The following is a 24,441-nucleotide window of genomic DNA, read 5'->3' as shown; positions in this document are numbered from 1 at the left end:
TTCTTTAATACTGTATATTAAAGAATCGTTCACGAGCGCAACTTAAAAGCCACAGGCAAACATGAGCTGGGTTTGCCTGCGCGGGTGCAGAAACTGGCTAGGCCTCTGAGCGTCGCTGTTGACCACCTAAGGAGGAAAAGGCAGCCAACCAATCCCACTGAAGGGCTGGCACAGCACAAAAGGGCTGGCGGTTTGTCCGCAGCTTCCGGTCCGAGAGAACTTAAGGAAATTCATTCCTGCCGCCCGATGGTTCTCTCTCCTCGGTGACCTGGGACCGGTAAATACCGGTCATCTCAAACCCTGGGGGATAAGGACAGGACTCCCTCACGGTGCTGGAAGCTGGTTCGGAGGAGACTGGGCTGCAGAAAGAATGGCGACGCTGCAGAAGCTTCCCCAGTGCAGAATGCTAGTCCTGCTGTGCGCCCTCTGGGCCGCCTTGCGGGAGGCCAGAGCGGGACAGATCCGCTACTCCGTGCCAGAAGAGATCGACAAAGGCTCCTTCGTGGGCAGCATCGCCAAGGACCTGGGACTGGAGCCCCAGGCTCTGGCAGAACGAGGGGTCCGCATCGTCTCTAGAGGTAGGTCGCAGCTCTTTGCTCTGAACCCGCGAAGCGGCAGCTTGGTCACCGCAGGCAGAATAGACCGGGAAGAGCTGTGCGCCCAGAGCACCCCTTGTCTGGTGAACTTTAACCTTTTACTGGAAGATAAATTAACTATTTATTCCGTAGAGGTGGAGGTAACAGATGTTAATGACAATGCCCCTCGCTTTGGAGTAGAGGAGCCGGAACTAAAAATCAGTGAAACGACTCCACCAGGATTCCGGATTCCTCTTAAGAATGCGCATGATGCAGACATAGGAGAGAACACCCTCAAGAAGTATGAACTCAACTCAAATGACCACTTCTCTCTGGACGTGCGAACTGGGGCCGATGGCAACAAGTACCCAGAGCTGGTGCTGGAGCGTGCCTTGGACCGCGAGGAAGAGGCAGTTCACCATCTGGTTCTAGTAGCCTCGGACGGGGGCAATCCAGTGCGATCTGGCACCTGCCGCATCCGTGTGAAGGTCCTGGATGCAAATGATAACGCCCCTGTTTTTACACAGCCCGAGTACCGAGTGAGCGTTCCTGAGGATATGCCCGTAGGCACTCGGATACTCACAGTGACGGCCACCGACCCAGACGAAGGATACAATGCTCAAGTGACTTATTTTCAGGAGAAAGCCCCTGGAGAAAACGCAGACGCATTTGAGCTAAAGTCAACATCTGGAGAGATAACAATCACAAAAAGTCTGGACTATGAGAAAGCTAAGTTCCATGAAATCGATATTGAAGCTCAGGATGGCCCCGGCCTTCTGACGAGGACAAAAGTTATCGTCACCGTTCTAGACGTTAATGACAATGCCCCGGAATTTTACATGACGTCTGCCACTGCGTCTGTGCCTGAAGACTCACCTCCGGGAACCGTGATTGCACTTTTCAACGTACACGATAGGGACTCTGGGCAGAATGCCGCCGTCACGTGTTCACTTCCTGAGATGCTGCCTTTCAAGTTAGAAAGGTCAGTGGACAGTTACTACCGCCTGGTTACAACCAGAGCCCTTGACAGGGAACAGTTCTCCTTTTACAACATCACGCTAAGTGCTAAAGACGAAGGGAACCCATCTCTGTCCACAGATGCGCACCTCTTCCTGCAGGTGGCAGATATCAACGACAACCCACCCTCCTTTCCCCGGCGGTCCTATTCTGCCTACCTTCCTGAAAACAACCCCAGAGGCACCTCCATCTTTTCCGTGCTGGCCTATGACCCTGACAGTAATGAGAATGCCCGTGTAACCTACTCTTTAGCTGAAGATACCTTCCAAGGAGCGCCCCTGTCCTCCTACGTCTCCATCAACTCTGACACCGGAGTCCTCTATGCTCTCCGCTCCTTTGACTATGAGCAGTTCCAAGACTTACAGCTGTGGGTGATGGCAGCGGACAGCGGGAACCCTCCACTGAGTAGCAATGTGTCATTGAGCCTGTTCTTGGTGGACCAGAATGACAACATGCCTGAGATCCTTTATCCTGCCCTCCCCACAGACGGGTCCACTGGTGTGGAATTAGCACCCCGTTCTGCAGATCCTGGATACCTGGTGACCAAGGTGGTGGCGGTGGACAAAGACTCAGGGCAGAACGCCTGGCTGTCCTACCGCCTGCTCAAGGCCAGCGAGCCAGGACTCTTTTTAGTGGGGCTGCACACGGGCGAGGTGCGCACGGCTCGGGCCTTCCTGGACAGAGATGCTCTGAAGCAGAACCTGGTGGTGTCTGTGCAGGACCACGGCCAGCCTCCCCTCTCAGCCACTGTCACACTCACCATAGCAATAGCTGATAACATCCCTGAAGTGCTGGCTGACCTGGGCAGCATCAGGACCCCCGCCAACTCTGATGATTCCGAACTCACGCTGTACCTGGTGGTGGCAGTGGCTGTGGTCTCCTGTGTCTTCCTTGCCTTTGTCATTGTGCTGCTGGCTCTCAGGCTGAGGCGTTGGCATATGTCTCGAATGCTTCAGGCTTCAAGAGATGGGTTAGGGGGCATCCCTGACTCGCACTTCGTGGGAGTGGACGGGGTACGTGCTTTCCTGCAGTCCTATTCTCATGAAGTCTCACTCACCGCAGACTCGGGGAAAAGCCACATCATCTTCCCTCAACCAAACTATGCAGACACTCTCATCAGCCAAGAGAGCTGTGAAAAAAATGATTTTCTTTCAGCACCCCAATCTCTACTTGATGATAAAAGAGAAGAAACTGCTCAGGTAAATTTTTTTTTTTAAATATGCTCATGTTTTGCTAAGTGTACCTGTTTGTTTAGTTGCACCAGGTGTTTAATGTATGTATTGTACTCCTGTGTTTCCTTGAGGATGAACTGAAGTTTAGGTGAACCCAGGTGAACTATTCCTAGGCAGTTTTAACTGCTCATGGGCTATAATTGAAGTTTAAATCATGGAATGAATGAAAATCAAGGATTGGTAGTTGATGGTAAATTCAGCTCATCAAAAGATAACTGTTAGAAACTGGGTTGATTTCTTGTTTTTCTATTTCTGAGACAAATCCTTGTATGTACTTGCATCAGTGATTCTTTTTAAAAAACGGAAAGATTGGAGCTGATTGGCGATCAGTGGTAGTGTACCTACCTAACCATGCACTTGGCCTTGAGACGGGTTCCCAGCACTTCAATGTGTGTATTATACTCTGTGTGTGCTATATGCAATGTATGCATTAGATTTTACATTAATTGAAGACTTCCTTCTTTAAAATGTAAGGCCTGTTTTGTATTTGAATCTGTTTATGAATTATTAAACACCTTGATTTATTCTTTCTCACTTAATAGTTAATAGTTCTTCAGATTTTCGGAAAGCTTCTTATTTTTTTTAATTTGCACTCCAATCCATGTTTAAATGAGGACATTTTCTCTGGGCATGGTAACACACACCTTTAACCACTGTACTTCAGAGGAAGAGGCAGGCAGATTTCTGTGAGTTCTAAGCCAGCCTGATCTACATGGCAAGCTCCAGGCCACCCAAGGCTACATAGTGAGACCCTGTCTCAAAGACAAAAAAAAAAAAAAGTTTTAGAAATAGACTCTCTTTTTCAGTGTCAGGAATCAAACCCAGGGCCTTGTATACTATAGGTGGACACTGTCACTGACTACATCTCAAGACCGCATATTTTTGTGTGTAAGGGCAGTACATTGAAACCAAGACCTCATTTCTCACATGCTTCGCCACTGATATGTGCCTCTGACCCAGGACATGTGTTCTTACAGAGTTTCAGCATGCCATGGTGTCTCTGCTTATTTGCAAACAGTCTCTGGAAGTAGCCTGTGCTCCTTGGGGGCTTATTGTGCACTTGATAACAATTGGTAAAGTAACAGTGACACGTTTCTCTTCACCGAAACTTCGCTTTTCTCACATCTGAAAATCATATTGACTTCAATAATATTTATCCTCATATACTTTGCTCAAAGAAAAAATAGAAAGGATTCAGAGACTGTATCATACAATTCCTCCTGCATTGGTTTTAGAGTATTGACCATATACTTAATAACAATGAGCATGCTAATAATAAGAATCAGTTTGTTTTTATTTGGAAATAATCGTGTACTAATTGTACTAGTTAATTCACATCTCCTCTGGTGCTTGGGGTTCTTCTCACATCTAAGAGTATCTGATAGAAAGTTTGGGGCAAGTGTATCCAATGTGTTTGTTAGTATGGCATATGCCTCCATGAGACAAAGTCACAATTCACTTTGGAACCGTGTATCACACTGTCTTTACTTGTTGGTAGATAATAAACTATGAACAAAAGAAAATTTGTTCCTTTTAAGGAATAAATCCTGTATGGATAAATAATAATAAGTGCCTTATTATTATTATCCATAATAATTATCATTATTATTATCATTATTATTATTATTATTATCATAAGCAGTGTATCATGACTGAAATGACATTTTTAAAATTTTATTTCTATTTGTTTGTTTTGAGACTGGGTCTCGTTATGTAACCCCAGCTGACCTGTAACTCACTTTGTAGACCAGGATGACCTCACACTCAAAAAATATCTGCCTGCCTCTGCCTCCCAAATGCTAGAATTAAAGGCCAGCACCACCACTCCTGCCATTTCTGTTTCTGGACTTTCCGAGGAAAATATTCAGGAAAAAGAGACTCTGGACATTTTTAAGGGTATCTTTACAGTGTCCGCTGTGGTTTTTTAAAAAGACATCCTCACACGCCTCCGCACTGGGGCAAGTTGGACATCTTCAGTAGCCTGGGGTCTGTAATCTCTCTCACACCCAAGCTTTTCCCCTGGTCTACTCTTCTCCTAATTCTACATAAGGCATTTGCAAAATTCCACAACGAGGTTGGAGACCACCCCATCCTCCCTGGCTTCTCCTGGTGTGTTTGTTACTTCAATGCACGGTAAGCCCTGAGTTTTCCCCCCTCATAAGCTCTGCGACAGAATTGGTTGTGTCTATATTTTCCACATTAAATCTCCAGATAAGCAAATTGTCTGACACCCATCGTGTGTTTATTTTTAAAAAGCCAGTTAAGTGAAAAAATATTAAAACAATATGTGAGGATGTCAAAGACAAACTTCACGAATCATAATCCACAAATATGGCTGATGTTTCTGTGTAAGTGTTCAACTGAACCTTGGGGAACGGTAATTATGCTTGAAGAAATGTTGGTGGCGTTAACGTTAGAGTGTGGCATCCCAAAGAAAATAGCTTGACGCCTTTAGTAAATGTCAGTTCGGTTATGTGAAATAGGTTCTAGTCATTTTGTCAGTCCTAGTTCCCTTGCCTTGAAGCTTGGGAAGGAAGGGTAACGGGTTCCCCTAAGAGTGTGCAGTGAACGATTAGGCCTCTGGGTGTCGCTGTTGACCAGGCAAGAAGAAAAGGCGCCGCTGCAGCGGTGTCCACCATTTCCCTGCTGCAAAGAAATGCCAAGAACGGTCTGAGAAGACAGAAGCGGCTACCAAGCTCTCCACATAGTCGGCCAACTCTGTGGTGTGTGAATTAAGTCCACGAGAGATTTAACTCCTTGAATAGGTAGGCTGGTACCCATCCTGGGAATCAGAGAGAGGGGGGAAAACACACAGAAAAGGAAATGATGCGCCTGGGACTAGGAACCGCCAGAGCTTTGTTGTGTGCGCTCCTGGGGACGCTGTGTGTGTCTGGCTTCAGGCAGATCCGCTACTCGGTGCCGGAGGAGCTGGACAAAGGCTCCTTCGTGGGCAACATCTCCAAGGACCTGGGGCTGGAGCCCCGCGAGCTGGCGGAGCGCGGGGTCCGCATCGTCTCCAGAGGTAGGTCGCAGCTTTTCTCTCTGAACCCGCGGAGCGGCAGCTTGGTCACCGCGGGCAGGATAGACCGGGAGGAGCTGTGCGCTCAGAGCACTCCCTGTCTCCTGAGCTTTAACATCCTTGTGGAGGATAAACTGAAAATATTTGAGGTAGAAGTCGATATCAGAGATATTAATGATAATGCACCTAGTTTTCCAACAGAGGAATTGGAAATAAAAATTGGCGAACTAACAAGTCCTGGAACTCGATTTCCGCTTAAAACTGCATTTGACCCAGATGTGGGCATGAACTCCCTGCAGAGCTATAAGCTCAGCCCTAGTGACTACTTCTCCTTGGCTGTGAACAGTGTCACCGATGACGCCAAGTACCCAGAGCTAGTGCTGGAGCGAGCCCTGGATCGGGAGAAAAAGGCAGTGCATCAGCTTGACCTCATTGCCTCTGACGGCGGAGACCCTGTCCACACCGGCAAGTTGTGCATCCAGGTGATAGTCTTGGATGCAAATGACAACCCACCCGTGTTTAGTAAGCCAGAGTACCACGTCAGTGTTATGGAAAATGTGCCAGTGGGCACCCGGCTGATCACAGTGAATGCCACTGATCCTGATGAGGGATTCAATGCTCAAGTGGCCTACATTCTGGATAAAATGCCTGGGAAAATTGCTCAGGTTTTCCATCTGAATTCGGTAACCGGAGATATATCAACATTAAAAAGTCTCGATTATGAGGATGCTGTGTTCTATGAAATCAAAATTGAAGCGCAAGATGGACCGGGTCTTTTCTCAAGAGCCAAGATTCTCGTCACGGTTCTGGATGTGAATGACAATGCCCCAGAAGTTTCAGTCACTTCCCTCACAGGCTCAGTCCCAGAAGAGGCCCCTGCTGGAAGAGAAATCGCTCTTATCAATGTGCATGACCGAGATTCTGGCCAGAATGGGCAAGTCACAGTTTTTATCCTGGGAAATCTGCCCTTTACTCTAGAAAGATCAATAGACCAATACTATCGCTTAGTGACAGCCAGATCTCTGGATCGTGAAGAGGTGTCTCAGTATAACATCAGTCTAAGAGCCTCCGATGGGGGAAGCCCGCCACTGTCCACAGAAACTCATATCACTCTGCATGTGTCAGACATCAACGACAACCCTCCTGCCTTCACACGTGCCTCCTATTCAGCCTACATCCCCGAAAACAATCCCAGGGGAGCCTCCATCTTCTCTGTCACTGCACAGGACCCAGACACTGACAAGAACGCACAAATCACTTATTCACTGGCTGAGGACACACTTCAGGGGGTGCCGCTGTCATCTTACATCTCCATCAACTCCAATACCGGTGTCCTGTATGCTCTTTGCTCCTTTGATTATGAGCAATTTAGAGACCTGCAGTTGCAAATAACAGCCAGGGACAGCGGGAACCCTCCCCTCAGCAGCAACGTGACACTGAGCCTGTTTGTGCTGGACCAGAATGACAACGAGCCTGAAATCCTGTATCCTGCCCTTCCGATAGATGGTTCCACTGGTGTGGAATTAGCACCCCGCTCTGCAGATCCTGGATACCTGGTGACCAAAGTGGTGGCGGTGGACAAAGACTCAGGACAGAACGCCTGGCTGTCCTACCGCCTGCTCAAAGCCAGCGAGCCAGGACTGTTCTCAGTGGGGCTGCACACGGGTGAGGTGCGCACTGCACGGGCCCTGCTGGACAGAGATGCCCTCAAGCAGAGCCTAGTGGTGGCCGTGCAGGACCACGGCCAGCCTCCCCTCTCGGCCACTGTCACACTCACCATAGCAGTGGCAGACAGCATCCCCGACATCCTGGGGGACCTGGAAAGCATCCATACCCCTGCTAACCCCAAAGACTCAGACCTCACACTCTACCTGGTGGTGGCGGTGGCTGTGGTCTCCTGCATCTTCCTGGCCTTTGTCATCGTGCTGCTGGCGCTCAGGCTGCGGCGCTGGCACACATCCCGCCTGCTGCAGGCTTCAGAAGGTGGATTGGGTGGCATCCCAGCCTCCCACTTTGTGGGTCTGGACGGGGTGCAAGCTTTTCTGCAGACTTATTCCCAGGAAGTTTCCCTCACCGCAGGCTCTAGGAAGAGTCACCTGATCTTCCCGCAACCCAACTACGCAGACACGCTCATCAGCCAGGAGAGCTGTGGGAAAAGCGAGCCTCTTATAATATCTCAAGATTTGCTTGAAACAAAAGAAGACCCCAAGCTGCTTGAGGTGAGTTTATTTCTTTGAGTGTTATGAAATTTATGCCAGTGTGGTTCTTAGCACACCTTAGGGTGTATTTATTTGAGAAGCCAAGTGACAATGTAACTGTACATTCTGTTTTCTCATCCTGTGTCCCACTTGCCTATGATAAGACTATCCTTCCTGGCATTGTTATGACTGAGTGGACCCAGGTAGCTAGTTGTGGCCGATACATTGTGAGTGTTGTCAGCGACATGCCACTTCCAGAGGAAACACTAATGGTCATTATGAGAACTCTAGTTCTCTCCCTTACCCTTTGAAATTGTGGTTGCTCCTTCTGCCTATGTCCTTGAGTAACTGTAATGAGAGAAGAGCCCTGTAGTTGACCCAGTTGTCTATACACCTGTGATGAATGGACTTTTCACACTTTTGTTCTCATTGTCTGAGTGCTGAGGTAGAACCCAGGGTCTTGGAACATGGTGATCGTCTGCTGGACCACTCCAGTCTGCCTTTCCTGTTATACCCTGTGATTTGAATTGTGTCACTCCTGCCCACTAGCCTATCCTGACTGACACAAACAAATGGGAGGAAGAGGATGAATACAAAGTATTTCATGCTCTTATAAAATCCTGTCTGAACCATTCAAAGTCACACCACAGCCTTTTCATCTTAAGAACATAAAAATCATAGTATAGGAAGTGAAGGAAATGGGCATAACAGTATGCTTGCAGTTGCAGCTACCTTGGAAACTATGGCGGTGGGAATCATTCAAGCCTAGAGTTCAAGACCAACCTATGCAACATGGCAAGAATCATCTGAGAAAGAAAAGTAGAAATTAGTCAGATAATTAAACCCTTGGTAACTAAAATGTGTATGTGTGTTTATATTGATTCCCTATTTTTTGTCTGAAGGTAGAAAGTTCATTCACCTGAACCATTATGAGCCACTGACTGGTAGTCATCACTCTTCCAGAAAGGTTTTTAAAATCTGGAATGTAGCTGTATCACCCCTGACTATTTACCCAAAGGACAGTCAACATATCACAGAGATGCTTGCACATCAGTGTTTATTGCAGCATTGTTCACAATGATTAAGTAACCTAGGTATCCATCAGTAGAGGAATGAATAAAGAAAATGTGATATATAAATATATATATACATATATACAATGAAAAATTTCAGTTATAAAGAAAAATGAAGCTTTGTCATTTGCAGGAAAATGAATGCAACTGTAGATAATTAAGTTGCCTTAATATTAAGCAAGTTAAGTCAATCTCAAAAATACCATGTCTTCTCTCATTTATGGACTCTAAGTTTTATATAAATACATAAAATGATGTGTGTGATATTCAAGTAAGAGTGAAACTACTAGGAAAGGGGGTAACTAACAGGAAGGGAGAGAAAAAGGAAACAATGGGGGAAACAGGGGCATATACCCAGTGTGCAATATATGCTTGTATAAAAATGTCCTTGTGAGACCCAGCTTCATATACAATGCCAACACAGAAATATCATTTCAAAATACTAGTAAAATATTTCTCAGTCTCTGCAAGACATCTCCAGACCATCTATTACAGCAATGAAATAGGAATCCTAAATGTGTTCTAGAACTTTCTTTGGACAGAAAGTTGTGGATCCATTCTCAAACCTATGAAATTATTTTTACTCCTATAGCTACAAAAGATAGTTGTTTAAAAATGAACCAAAATATATTTCATTGCATCTCAAAGGAACAAATTTCTCCCTTAATATATAAGATGTGACATTGAAATGTGTGAGCCAATGGAGCCTGACGAAAATATCTGTAAGCATATAAAACTATATTCTCATTCAATATCCATAAATGATCTTGTGAAAAGGAATATAAAGGCAGGAAACAGAGAAAACAAGAGAAAGAAAGTCTTGGGGGAAATATAATGTATTTCTACTGGAGATGATTGAGCACTTCAAAATAGTGAAATTAAATCACTGAAATGACAACTGTCGGTTCATTTTTGCTGCTGTTAGAAAATACTTGAGACTTGGAGATTTATCTTTAAAATAAATGTTTGTGTATCTGATTGTTGGAAGCCAGGGAGTCCAAGAACGTGACATCTTCATCTGCTTCGGGCTTTTTCTTTCAGGGGGATATGTCAGGGGGACATCACCTGACAAAAACAAAGCAGAGACTGATATTTTTACAACAAAGCCAGTTAGTTATATAATCCAGCGACCATTCATTGCTTCACTAATGAAGACAAAGCCCACCTGGTTCAATCATTTCCTAAAGATCTTGCTGTCAGATACTGTCAAGCCATGCATTGGGAGATTAAGGTTCTAACACATAAAATTTAAGGGTAGTCATCCACTTTGGCGCTACGTTAGAAATAAAGGGATTTGATTATTTGAGTTGGTTACCCAAGGCCAGGATCAAGTTCTAAAATGGAGTGTGTAGATCCAGTGCGAAGGCTGAGGGGTACAGCTGCTTGCTGCCAAGTCTGACAGCCTGAGTCCATCCTTGGCGCCTACATGATGGAAGGAGAGAAATAACTCCAGTACATTGTTCTCTGACCTCCACGTGAATGCACACGCTTATATACACACACCTAAACACACAACAAATGAATGTAATAAAGTGTAAATAATAAAACAAAGTGTTTATAAAGACTGTCAATGTCTAACCAAGAGTTACTGTCGTTCAATTGCTTTATTGAGTAACAGAATTTAACTGGTTGAAGTTAAGAATTTGGCTTATGGAGTATTGCTTATTTTCATAAAAAAATAAATATGGCTTACACAAAATTCACCATAATAAAAGTCCAAATGCTACTTTGGTACCTTCAGTAAGCTATCAGGCTCTGGTGTGTTTAACTGAAAATAGGATGCTTTGCAAAGACGATCCGTGCACTAAGAGATCTCTGGAGTTGCCACACCTCTCTTTCGAAAAGACTATCTTTAAAAAGTTTTACCAAATTGATAAAAAAAAATACACACGGAAATTAAAACATTAAATAAAGAAGTTACTTCAATAAACTTGCAGAAAGGTAAAGATCATATTCCATTGAATAATAAGGGTAAAAATCCACTTGTTTATTGGGATATGACAGTCAGGCCTGAGTTTCTAAGTGCCATACAGTGAAGTCTCTAATGGCATTTTTCTTCAAAACTGGAAAAAGGGAAAGAAAGAAAGAAAAAAAAAAGTACATCTTGTAAAATAGGGAAGATGTTGTATAATGATGAAAACATTAGTGAAGTTATGATAAACAAAATATCTAAAGTGGGAAATGGGAAATGGGAATAACTGGTTCTTTCAAGTAAATTAAAAGTCAAAATAAAAGCTTTGATAAAATAGGTGAGCGCGATACGCAGTTTTACAAGACAACCCCTAGGCGCCGCTGTTGACCAGAGAGAAGAGAAGGGTTCTTTATTCAGCGGGGTACGGCGGGGCTAGCCAGCTTTCTCCAGCACCTCCGAGAACGCCCGTCCGGTTCCTGCGCACCCTTCAAGCGCGTGACAAGCCCTGCCCTCAAATCACAAACACCCAGGGCACTGGGTTTCTTTTTAAAAATCCCAGGGAAACCTCAAAGAGAAGCTTCCCGGCGAGCTCAGAACGGCAGGGCAACCCCAGAGGCTTTGGAGATGGCAAATCAGGTATTGCTTCACTTCCTGGTTCCTTTGTTCTGTGGCGCCATCTCCCAGCCCATCCACTACTCCATCCCGGAGGAGCTACCCAAGGGCTCTCGGGTGGGGAATCTCGCCAAGGACCTGGGGCTCAGTATCCAGGAACTGCCAGCTCGAAAAATGAGAGTGAGGAGTGCAGAGGATTATTTCAGCGTTAGTGCAGGCAGTGGGGATTTGTTAGTGAGTGGCAGGATAGACAGAGAGAAGATCTGCGGGAGGAAGTCTGAGTGTGCGCTGGAATTTGAATCAGTCACGGAAAACCCGATGAATGTTTTCCACGTGGTTGTTGCCATCCAGGATATTAATGATAACGCACCACATTTCTTTGGGAAGAGCATTGAATTGGAGATCTGCGAGTCAGCCCTGCCAGGGGTAAAATTCCCTCTGGACGCTGCGCGAGACCCAGACGTGGGAAGCAACTCGCTGAAGATGTACGCCATCAGCCCCAATCCACACTTCTCCCTGTCAACCAAGGAAGGCCCCGACGGTACCAAATACCCAGAACTGCTGCTGGAAAGACTTCTCGACAGGGAGCGCCAGAGCTCCCATCACTTGACGCTGACCGCCGTGGATGGGGGAGACCCACCCCTGAACAGCACCGCCCAGATCCGGATCAAAGTCACCGACGCCAACGATAACGCTCCAGCGTTCAGCCAGGACGTTTACAGAGCTAGCCTACGAGAAAACATACCCGTGGGCACCCTAGTGCTGCAGGTGACAGCCACAGATGAGGACGAGAGTGTTCACGGAGAGATCACCTACGCCTTCCTGAGTGGGCCGGCCCGGGCTAACCTCGTCTTCAGCCTCGATCCGAACACCGGAGCTATCACGACCAATGGTACCTTGGATTTTGAAGACCAGAGTGGATACGTGTTGGGTGTGGAAGCCAAGGACGGAGGGGTGCACACGGCTCACTGCAACGTTGAGATTGAAATTCTTGATGAGAATGACAATGCCCCAGAGGTGACATTCATGTCCTTTTCCAACCAAGTTCCAGAGGACTCGGTCCTTGGAACAGTAATAGCCCTCATTAAAGTTCGAGACAGGGATTTTGGACAAAACGGTCTGGTGATATGCCATATTCAGGAAGAACTTCCCTTCAAACTACAAGCCACCTCCAAGAACTATTACAAGCTAGTGATTGACAAGGCCCTAAATCGGGAACAGACCTCCGAGTACAACGTCACTATCACAGCTACCGACAGCGGCAAGCCATCCCTTTCATCCAAGACATGTGTCACTGTGCACATCTCAGACGTCAACGACAACGCGCCGGTTTTCCACCAGGCTTCCTACGTGGTCCACGTGGCTGAGAACAACCCGCCCGGAGCCTCCATCGCTCAGGTCAGCGCCTCCGACCCGGACTTGGGGCCCAACGGCCTCGTCTCCTACTCCATCCTGGCCAGCGACCTGGAGCCCGAATCGCTGTGGTCCTTCGTGAGCGTGAACGCGCAGAGCGGGGTGGTGCTCGCGCAGCGCGCCTTCGACCACGAGCAGCTGCGCTCCTTCCAGCTGACCCTGCAGGCGCGCGACCAGGGCTCGCCCGCGCTCAGCGCCAACGTGAGCGTGCGCGTGCTGGTGGGCGACCGCAACGACAACGCGCCGCGCGTGCTCTACCCCGCGCTCGAGCCCGACGGCTCCGCGCTCTTCGACATGGTGCCGCGCGCCGCCGAGCCCGGGTACCTGGTCACCAAGGTGGTGGCGGTGGACGCGGACTCGGGACACAACGCCTGGCTGTCGTACCACGTGCTGCAGGCCAGCGACCCCGGGCTCTTCAGCCTGGGGCTGCGGACCGGCGAGGTGCGCACGGCGCGTGCGCTGGGCGACAGGGACGCAGCCAGGCAGCGCCTGTTGGTCGCTGTGCGCGACGGTGGACAGCCGCCACTGTCGGCCACTGCCACGCTGCACCTGATCTTCGCGGACAGCCTGCAGGAGGCCCTGCCGGACCTCAGAGAGGACCCTCAGCCCCCGGACGCTCAAGCTGAGCTGCAGTTCTACCTGGTGGTGGCCCTGGCCCTGATCTCAGTGCTCTTCCTCCTGGCTGTGATTCTGGCCATTGCCCTGCGTCTGCGACACTCCTCCAGCTCAGCTGCCTGGGGCTGCTTCCAGCCTGGCCTGGGCTCCAACCCTGCCACTGGAGTTCTTCCCAACTACACTGAGGGGACGTTGCCCTACTCCTACAATGTATGCGTTGACTCCCGTTCTGCGACTGCAGCAGGGTTTGATTTTCTCCACGTGGCACCAGAATTTGCTCCCCCTCAGGATCTCCTGTGTGACGATCCTTCTGTGGTTGTGAGTGGCAATAATGAAGATCCCAAAATTTCGTTCAACCCTTCTTCTCTTCAGGTAAGTTTCTACAGAGCTACTTAAAAGTATTGTTTGATGTATTTGCTTCTCAATCGTGCACAAAATAATCAACTTTTTTTTTTCATCGTTTAGGGGGTATTTAGTAGGGAAAGTGTCGTGGACGCATAAAGATTGGCTCTTGGTTGTTCCGCCATCTTGGAAATGACCTGATTACCAGTTTCAGTCTTTGCTGTTGGTGTTTCTGTATAGGGAAGCAAATCTTTCTAGAGATTGTTTCCTATAGGCCAACACCCTTAATAATATTAGTGCCCTTTCTTGCTTGGTGAGACTGATTTTTTTTAAATAACCTCTAACTCTTTATAAGCACGTTGACATTTCTTTCTGCCTAAATTAAAGTCAATTACTTTTTTTGCCTGAACACAATTGTTCATTTGCTCGTTCGTTTGTTTGTTTTGAGACAAAGTTTCTCTGTGCAGCTCTGGCTGTTCTGGAACTCTATCTGCAGACCAGGCTGGCCTTGAACTCACAGAGATTCTCCTGCCTCTGCCTCCATGTGCTGGGATTAAGAGTGTGGACCACCACCGCTCCACTTAACCTTTTATTGCAACACATCAGTTTAACAGGAGCATCCAAAAATTAAGCTGGTTAGCACTTACTTGTCTTACCACAAGTACCAAAGATTACATTTTATATTTGAATCACTAAGTTTGGGTCAATATTATTCTTATTTCTATTCTTACTCAAGTTTCTCTTTTTAACATGAATTTGTGGGGGGTGAGACACACATGTGTCATGGTGAGCATGTGGGGGTTAAAGGACAATATGGGAGTCAGTTCTCTACTTCTACCCCAGGATCAAGCTCATCAGATTTTTGGGCTTGCCAGCAAAAGCTTTTGCCACCTGAGCCATCTTGTCGACTCTTCCACAGGCCTTTTGACAATCTTTAAGCATTTGATTTATGTTCTTTCTCTGTCACCATCGTAGTAGGGACTATGATGATCTTCCTATTTATGGAACATTTTATATCTTTCTTATTGTTTTAATATAGATTTCTGTGAGTAAAATCTACAAGGATATTGTGGTTTTTATGCATGTTGTCAGTTATTCCCAAGATACATCATTTTGATTGCCCACTCCTGAGCACTTAATAAATCCTTCAAGGACTGTGAAAAACAGGTTGAACCTACTGGAGATTTTTAATTCTGCATAATTTTCAGGCTTTTATGATTCCTTAAAAGTTAGGTCATTTCTACCTGCTAACTGTTAAGCAAGGAATAAATTAAAGAATGGATGACTTCTTGACTTCTCTCAAAATTTCTCAGATTACTCAAGTAAGCTGTGGAAACTGCGACAATAAAGATGCATACACAATTATTAAAACAGTTCCTTTTACTTGTTATTTTTGAAATCAAACGCAACACAGTTTTAAATGGTGGTTTAAAAAATAATAGAATTGGTGGTAGTAAAATGAGTGCACTGGATGTGTCTTATATGAAAGATACCCCTGAAATATATATACATATACATGTTCATACATGTATGTGTATAAGTTTTTTTTTTCAGACTGGCATAGAACTCACGGATATCTGCCTGCCTCTGCCTCTCACGTGCTTAAATTAAAGGTGTGTATCCTGAAATTCTTCACTTAACTTTTCTGCCTTGATGTTATCATTTATTTTAATATTTGCCAATTATTTGGGGTTTGGTTTGCATTGGTAATTGACTCATTAAACACTGGAAAATATTCCTCCTATCACACCACAAGAACAGGACCCACAGAATCAACTGATGAGGACTCATAGGAACTTGCAGAGATCAGGGAGCCTGTAGGAATCTGACCTAGGTCTTCTGTATATATGAGTAGCTTGGTGTGCTTGTGGGAATCCTAACATTAGGAGCAGCGGCTGTCCCTGACTCTTTTGCCTGTTTGTGGGACCCTTTTCCTCCCCCTGGGCTGCCTTGCCCAGCCTTGATCCGATGGCATAGGCCTGGTCTTATTGTAGCTTGTTACAACACGTTTGGTTGATGTCTCTGGGAGGCCTGCTCTTTTCTGAGGGGAGACGGAGGGGAAGAGGATCTGGAGGAGAGAGGAGGTGGGTGGGGAAAGAATGGGAGGGGGAGGGAGGGGAAGCTGGCGTCGCTACACAAAATATGAGAGAATTTTTAAAAGATTGAGGGCACACTGATCACGACAGTGGTGGCGTATAAGCACCAGGGTTTTCTGCATGCAGAATTGTCTATTCTACCCCACACCTAGAATCTTCCCTTAGACGCTTTGGCACGAGGATGAGATTATCGTGTGAGCAGCAGCATGTTTCTTTCAGTGGAACTGAAAAATTACCCCAGATTCCAAAGGGTAAACCTGTGTGAGGAAACTTGCCTCTGCGTAAGTTGTGAGTAGAGCCGAAACCTCCAGGCTCCATACACTGCTGTCTCTTCACCCCTTTCCTTTTCTCCACTCAAACCGCCGTTCCTGGCAGGAATAGATGTGACCCTCATACAGTACCGAAGTACTGAAAATGATGGAGACAAACAGTGCAACAACTGAAAAGAGGTAGAAAACAATTTTCCCCAAAAACCACTATATTATCTAACAAATTAACTTAGTTTGATGTTTGGAAGCTTTGGATAATTCCTGAAATTTGTTTTCGCAAATCAAACAACAGGATTTTGACCTTTATTCTTCTTTAGGAAAGTAGGATTAGGAAAGGGAAAATGTGTGGTGTTTCAGCAAGAATTAGTTGCAATAACAGTTTAGTACTCTGGGTGTCGCTGTTCACCACTCAGGGGTGAAAATCGGGTATTTAACAAGAGCAAGATTTCCGGAGCACAAAGAACTGGTTCTGGCCTTAAGGAAAGCATCAGTCCGGACTCCCAGGAGCGCCAGCGTCCAACAGTGCAAGTACATTATCTTGAAACCCAGGTTGTGGACTCATCAGACCTGCGCAGACTCAACGCCCAAGCTCAGGACCCTCTGCGGAGGGACAGCAATGGCGGCTCCTTCCGGATCAGACCGCGGAGGACTAATCTGGATCTGCATTTTCCTGGGATCCTTATGCGACCTCAGCGCTGAACAGATACGGTACTCCGTGCCTGAGGAGCTGGAAAGGGGCTCTGTGGTGGGCAACCTCGCCGCGGACCTGGGGCTGGAGCCCGGGAAGCTGGCAGAACGCGGGGTCCGCATCGTCTCCAGAGGTAAGACCCAGCTCTTTGCCCTGAACCCGCGGAGCGGCAGCTTAGTGACAGCGGGGAGGATCGACAGGGAAGCGCTCTGTGACAGATCCCTGAAGTGTACCGCAAACCTAGAGATTCTCCTGGAGGATAAGGTGAGGATTCTTGCAGTGGAAGTGGAAATCGTTGATGTTAATGATAATGCCCCCAGCTTTGGAGCACAGCAGAGGGAAATAAAAGTGGCTGAAAGTGAAAACCCTGGGACAAGATTTCCTCTCCCTGAAGCTTTTGATCCGGATATAGGGGTGAACGCCTTGCAGGGTTACCAGCTCAGCTCCAATGGTCATTTCTCCCTGGACGTGCAAAGCGGGCCGGATGGGATTAAGTACCCGGAGCTGGTGCTGGAGAATGCCTTAGATCGCGAGGAGGAAGCCGTTCATCACCTGGTTCTCACCGCCTTCGACGGAGGTGACCCGGTTCGCTCTGGCACTGCCACAATTCAAATAACACTCGTGGACACCAATGACAACGCTCCCGTATTCACTCAACCGGAGTACCACGTTAGTGTGAAGGAGAATTTGCCCGTGGGCACGCGGCTCCTGACGGTAAAAGCCACTGACCCAGATGAAGGAGCCAATGGAGAAGTGACATATTCTTTCCGGAACGTAAGAGACAAGATATCCCATCTATTCCAGCTGAATTCTCAGAGTGGGGACATAACAATGTTGGGGGAGCTGGATTATGAGGACTCTGCGTTCTATGACGTTGATGTAGAAGCTCATGATGGGCCCGGTCTGCGAGCCAGGAGTAAGGTGCTGGTGACAGTTCTGGATGTAAATGACAATGCTCCCGAAGTCACTGTTACCTCTCTCACCAGCTCTATCCAAGAAGCTTCTTCCCCAGGCACGGTGATTGCACTCTTCAACGCGCATGACAGCGACTCTGGAGAGAATGGCCTTGTCACTTGCTCTATTCCAGATAATCTTCCATTCAGGCTGGAAAAGACCTATGGAAATTATCACCGGTTGTTGGTTCACAGGACTCTGGACAGGGAAGAAGTCTCCGAATATAACATTACAGTAACCGCCACCGACCAGGGAACTCCGCCACTGTCTACAGAGACTTACATCTCCTTGCAGGTGGTGGACATCAATGACAACCCACCCACCTTCACCCATGCCTCCTATTCTGCCTACCTCCCAGAAAACAACCCGAGAGGAGCTTCCATCCTCTCCATAACAGCCCAGGACCCAGACAGTGGTGAGAATGCCCAGATAACCTACTCCCTGTCAGAGGACACTATCCAGGGGGCACCTCTGTCCTCCTACGTCTCCATCAACTCCAACACCGGTGTTCTCTACGCACTACGTTCCTTCGATTATGAGCAGTTTCAAGACTTGAAGCTCCTAGTGACAGCCAGGGACAGCGGGAACCCTCCACTCAGCAGCAACGTGACACTGAGCTTATTTGTGCTGGACCAGAATGACAATACACCCGAGATCCTGTACCCCGCCCTCCCCACTGATGGCTCTACTGGTGTGGAGCTGGCGCCCCGCTCTGCAGAGCCTGGATACCTGGTGACCAAGGTGGTGGCAGTGGACAAAGACTCCGGACAGAACGCCTGGCTGTCCTACCGCCTGCTCAAGGCCAGCGAGCCGGGACTGTTCTCCGTGGGGCTGCACACAGGTGAGGTGCGCACTGCACGGGCCCTCCTGGACAGAGATGCCCTGAAGCAGAGCCTGGTGGTGACCGTGCAGGACCACGGCCAGCCCCCTCTCTCTGCCACAGTCACACTCACCATAGCTGTGGCCGACAGCATCCCCGACATCCTGGGGGACCTGGGCAGCGTTGACACTCATATGGACCGGGAAGATTCAGACATCACGCTGTACCTGGTGGTGGCTGTGGTGGTGGTCTCTTGTGTCTTCCTAGCCTTTGTCATTGTGCTGCTGATGCACAGGCTCCGTCGCTGGCACTCAAGTCGCCTGCTTCAGGCTGCAGGCAGCGGGTTGTCATCCATGCCTACATCACAGTTTGTGGGTGTGGATGGGGTGCACGCTTTCCTCCAGACCTACTCTCACGAGGTCTCACTCACTGCAGACTCTGGGAAGAGTCACCTGATCTTCCCACAGCCCAACTATGCAGACACGCTCATCAGCCAGGAGAGCTGTGGGAAAAGCGATCCTCTCCTGGTGTCTCAAGACTTGCTTGAGGTAAAAGGAGACTCCAGTGCTCTTCAGGTGAGTGATTCACTCCCATAGTGGATCTTATCTTACTAAAACACAGACATTGGGGTTCTGTAAAACGCCTCCAGGTTTATGTGTGTTGTATCAAAAATGCCCACTTCTTTATTAATAATCTCTTACTTTAAAAGGAATAATGATTAATTATAGTCACTACACAAAAAGTTATTTGTTGACTATAAGCTTATTTTTTTGTATGATTGGAGTTGAATCCAGGCTTTTGGGCATATTAGGCAAGGCCTCTGCCACCAAGGTATACCTCAAACCATGACTATCTATTATTTATGCTTATGATCTTCACTCAGTAATTTTATACTTCTAAACCGTTCTCTCTTTAAATGCCACTTTCCTGCGCACGTTGATAAAAGACCAGAATTGACATGTGAATAGAAGGCGATTGCACAATTTTCAATTTACATCACCTTTCTCATGATACTAATGGGAAATCTAGGCTGGAATTTTGTTTTTGGTCTTTTGAGACAGGGTTTCTCTGTGTAGCCCTGGCTGTCTTAGAACTTGCCCTGTAGGCCAGGCTGGCATTGAACTCACAGAAATCCACCTGCCTCTGCCTCCTGAGTGCTAAGATTAAAAGAATTTGCCACCATGCCCAGCAATTTAAGAAATTTAGGATGAATATTTAAAAACATTTTTACTAGTTTCACTTACTCTGTGTGTGTGTGTGTGTGTGTGTGTGTGTGTGTGTGTGTGTGTGTGTGTGTTTGGGGGAACAACTTTGAGGGAATTTGTTCTATTCTTCCAGTATATGAATCTATGGATCCAAGGGATCAAATTCAGGCTGACAGGTGTGGTGGCCCATGCTCTTAGACACTGAGCCATTTTACCAGCCCCAACTGGTAAAATAAATTGTTCTTGTTTCCCTTTGTTACATTACACTATTCTTTGCTTGGGGGTTATTTCTCCCTTGAAAGGGTTTTTTCCATTATAATTATACAATGACAATGTATATGTAATGAGAAAAATATTTAACTTTTAGCTATAACATTAACTTCTTCCTGAACTGATAAATTTCAAATAAATTTTGTGCAAGTCTGACTGTCTGGCTTAGGCTGTCCTTTAATTCTCTATGTAGCCTATCCAAGATGGCCTACAATTCACACTCTTCTTTAAAGTGCTGGAATTACAGGTGTGTGTGACTATCCCCGGCTCAAACATTTTGTTGTTGCTGATACGAAGTGTACCAGAGAATCTGTTTCCCTTGATACAACTTGGTTATTAACTTGGTTATTTCATTCATATAACTTACAAGAGTAATTTTCATGATTTCTAAATTTATGACATCACCATTGAGTCCCAGCAAAACAGAATTTGCTTAAATCTTCCTGGTTTTCATCAGGTAAGCCTCTTATATGGCTGCATGACTTGGATTCTGGACTGAAATTATTCTTTGTACTTAGTCAGTTGACCTTGTCCCCATCTGTCAGAATCCGTACAAATTATTCTTGAAAGGTTTACCGCTATGTGACCTGGGATGAGACAAAGTATACCCTAATGTGACATAAAGAATTTTGTGTGTCAGAGAGATGCAATACTTTTACTTCCTAAGCGTCCATATAGTTCTGCGAGTCAATCCAGAATTAATGAAAATCAATATGTAAATTCATGGAGTTTCTTTACCTGGGGATTGTGGCAAGACAGTGAGATGAGAGCTGATTCTACGTAGCTTTGCATTAGTGTGAAGCCACGTGCAATACACAATATGTGAGAATGAGAGACATGATGGCCAGCCACACAAGAGATAACAAATGAATACTGGGAGGGTCTATCTGAGGACACATTACTCCAAACGCCGTTGTGATAAAATATAACTCAGAGCTGTTCAGCTGGCCTAAACTTGAGTAAAACACACTCAGATGCTGGCACTCAGAATACATTCTGCCAGAGCGATGTATGTCAATGATCCACACAACAGTGAATAATAACTGCTGTCACAAGTTATAACGGAAAAGTGCTTTGCATAAATAAGTACTGGGGTTCCTTTAAGAAAATACGGTTTCCAATTAGATAAGTTACTGCTTATCCATAAAGTGGACTACTACATGAGAATGCTTTTGTCTGAATAAAATAAGGGAAGGGGACACTTATTTCAAGGTTGGCTGCACTATCCAAAACATACCAAAAAATAAAATTAAATTAAACAAACAAAAAAAAAACCTAGAACTCATTCCACTTGAAAGAAAAGTGCTACATGGTTCATAGGTGATAAGAAGTACCTATACAATATGTAGCTTCTTAATCTGAAACAAGTTTAATAAATCTATTTTAAAACAAACACATAAATTTTAAAACGAACCAAAAAAAAACTTTGCAAACGTTAGACTTTGGTGCAATTTCTGAGAAGACCTCTGGGCGTCGCTGTAGGTCAAAAGAAGAGAGAGACCATTTCCCAGGAGCGTTTGGGAGACTGGGAGAGTAATTTCCTGCGCAAACCAAACCTAGAAGAGAAGCCCGTACATGTTTGGACACTACAAGCCACAGCAAGAAAAGTGGCCCTAGCTGGCCACTAAGGGAGGGCTTGCCCACCCCGGCAAAGGAGCACAGCAGCAGCGCGAGCCAAGAGGATGAGGAGGGGCTCTGGGAGCGGCCCGGCCCGGTGGCTGCAGGTACTGTCGCCCTTCCTGCTGCCTTTGTTCCACGGAGCTCTCCCGGAGCAGATCCGCTACTCCATTCCCGAGGAGCTGGCCAGGAACTCGATGGTAGGAAGCCTCGCCAAGGACCTGGGGCTGGGTATCCAGGATCTGCCCACCCGGAAGCTGAGGGTCAGCGCAGAGAAGGACTATTTTACTGTAAACCCAGACAGCGGGGACTTACTTGTGAGTGGCAGAATAGACAGAGAGCAGGTGTGTGGGAAGCAGCCTGTGTGTGTTCTGGAATTCGATATTGTCGCTGAGCAGCCATTGAATATTTTCCACGTAGCTGTGACTCTCCAGGATGTAAATGACAACGCTCCTCTATTCAAGCAGAGTGAGGTTGATTTAAACATCGGGGAGTCCACCAGACCAGGTAAAGCATTTCCATTGGATCCAGCCCTCGATTTAGATGCCGGTTCTAATTCGCTGCAAAAGTACTATCTCACTGACAACGAATACTTTGAAGTCACAGAGAAAGAGACCCCAGATGGTCGTAAATATCCTGAGTTAATTTTAAAACGTTTTCTGGACAGAGAAGAGCAGAATTCTCACCAACTGGTCCTCACGGCTGTGGATGGGGGGGATCCTCCCCGAAGTGGCACCGCCCAGATCCGAATCCAAGTCACAGACGCCAATGATAACCCGCCAGTGTTCAGCCAGGATGTGTACAGGGTCACCCTCCGGGAGGGTGTGCCGCCAGGCTTTCCAGTGCTTCAGGTGACAGCCACGGACCAGGACGAGGGCGTCAACGCAGAGATCACCTACTCTTTCCACAATGTAGAGGAACAAGCGGAGCGTTTTTTCCACTTAGACAAGCGAACGGGAGAAATCACGACAAAGGATAATTTGGATTTTGAGACTGCTAAGAGTTACACCCTCAGTGTAGAAGCAAAAGATCCCGGAGACCTAGCATCCCACTGCAGTATCCAAGTGGACATTCTGGATGAGAATGATTGTGCCCCGGAAGTAATTGTGACTTCAGTATTTACCCCCCTACCTGAAGATTCTCCTCCAGGGACAGTCATCGCCCTGATAAAAACCAGGGACAGAGACTCGGGAGAAAATGGAGACGTTCACTGCCACGTCTTAGGAAATGAAGCGTTTGTATTGAAATCGTCTTCCAAGAATTATTTCAAACTAGTGACGAACAAAGCTCTAGACCGAGAGGAGATTCCAGAACACAACGTCACCATTGAAGCTACCGACAGGGGTAGGCCCCGGCTCTCCTCTAAGGTAACCATCACTCTCCATATCTCAGACGTCAACGACAACGCTCCGGCTTTCCACAAGTCTTCTTACGTAGTTCACGTAATGGAGAACAACCCGCCTGGAGCCTCCATCGCTCAGGTCAGCGCCTCCGACCCGGACTTGGGGCCCAACGGCCTCGTCTCCTACTCCATCCTGGCCAGCGACCTGGAGCCCGAATCGCTGTGGTCCTTCGTGAGCGTGAACGCGCAGAGCGGGGTGGTGCTCGCGCAGCGCGCCTTCGACCACGAGCAGCTGCGCTCCTTCCAGCTGACCCTGCAGGCGCGCGACCAGGGCTCGCCCGCGCTCAGCGCCAACGTGAGCGTGCGCGTGCTGGTGGGCGACCGCAACGACAACGCGCCGCGCGTGCTCTACCCCGCGCTCGAGCCCGACGGCTCCGCGCTCTTCGACATGGTGCCGCGCGCCGCCGAGCCCGGGTACCTGGTCACCAAGGTGGTGGCGGTGGACGCGGACTCGGGACACAACGCCTGGCTGTCGTACCACGTGCTGCAGGCCAGCGACCCCGGGCTCTTCAGCCTGGGGCTGCGGACCGGCGAGGTGCGCACGGCGCGTGCGCTGGGCGACAGGGACGCAGCCAGGCAGCGCCTGTTGGTCGCTGTGCGCGACGGTGGACAGCCTCCGCTCTCGGCCACCGCCACGCTGCACCTGATCTTCGCGGACAGCCTGCAGGAGGCCCTGCCGGACCTCAGAGAGGACCCTCAGCCCCCGGACCCTCAGGCCGAGCTGCAGTTCTACCTGGTGGTGGCCCTGGCCCTGATCTCGGTGCTCTTCCTCCTGGCTGTGATTCTGGCCATTGCCCTGCGTCTGCGACACTCCTCCAGCTCAGCTGCCTGGGGCTGCTTCCAGCCTGGCCTGGGCTCCAACCCTGCCACTGGAGTTCTTCCCAACTACACTGAGGGGACGTTGCCCTACTCCTACAATGTATGCGTTGCCTCACAGTCAGCTAAGACAGAGTTTAACTTTCTCAATGTGACTCCGGAAGTGGCTCCTCAGGATCTCCTCTGTGACAACGGCTCCTGGGTACCAGATTCTCTTGGAGACAATGAGGTTCCCTTTGTCTCGGATTCTATCTCCAAGGTGAGCTTCAATTTAATTCGTTCTTATACTTAGGGTT

The 24,441-nt window shown here is 47.6% G+C and overlaps 1 protein-coding gene across 5 annotated transcripts in view; it reads left to right on the top strand.

Moving 5' to 3' along the window:
• The window catches only part of LOC110557101 (protocadherin gamma-C4), a 188,042-nt gene that overhangs the window by 7,200 nt on the left and 156,401 nt on the right, over positions 1-24,441 (top strand). Inside the window, exon 1 of one of the 5 annotated variants that reach the window (XM_060377390.1) lies at positions 17-2,791. The exons of 1 other annotated variant lie outside the window; for it this stretch is intronic. In XM_060377390.1, the coding sequence (XP_060233373.1) occupies positions 371-2,791 (2,421 nt within the window). In that variant the 5' untranslated portion in view covers positions 17-370. Of the gene's footprint in view, positions 1-16; positions 2,792-11,502; positions 14,039-16,833; positions 19,411-21,842; positions 24,405-24,441 lie in introns of those variants that run through there. 3 more of the 5 variants (XM_060377396.1, XM_060377393.1, XM_060377395.1) reach the window with 3 other exon arrangements.

The sequence above is a fragment of the Meriones unguiculatus genome, chromosome 2 (genome assembly GCF_030254825.1).
Source record: "Meriones unguiculatus strain TT.TT164.6M chromosome 2, Bangor_MerUng_6.1, whole genome shotgun sequence".
NCBI classification, from domain to species: domain Eukaryota; kingdom Metazoa; phylum Chordata; class Mammalia; order Rodentia; family Muridae; genus Meriones; species Meriones unguiculatus.
Note: the sequence above shows the minus strand (reverse complement) of the source record. Positions and strands in the feature narration are given on the sequence as shown.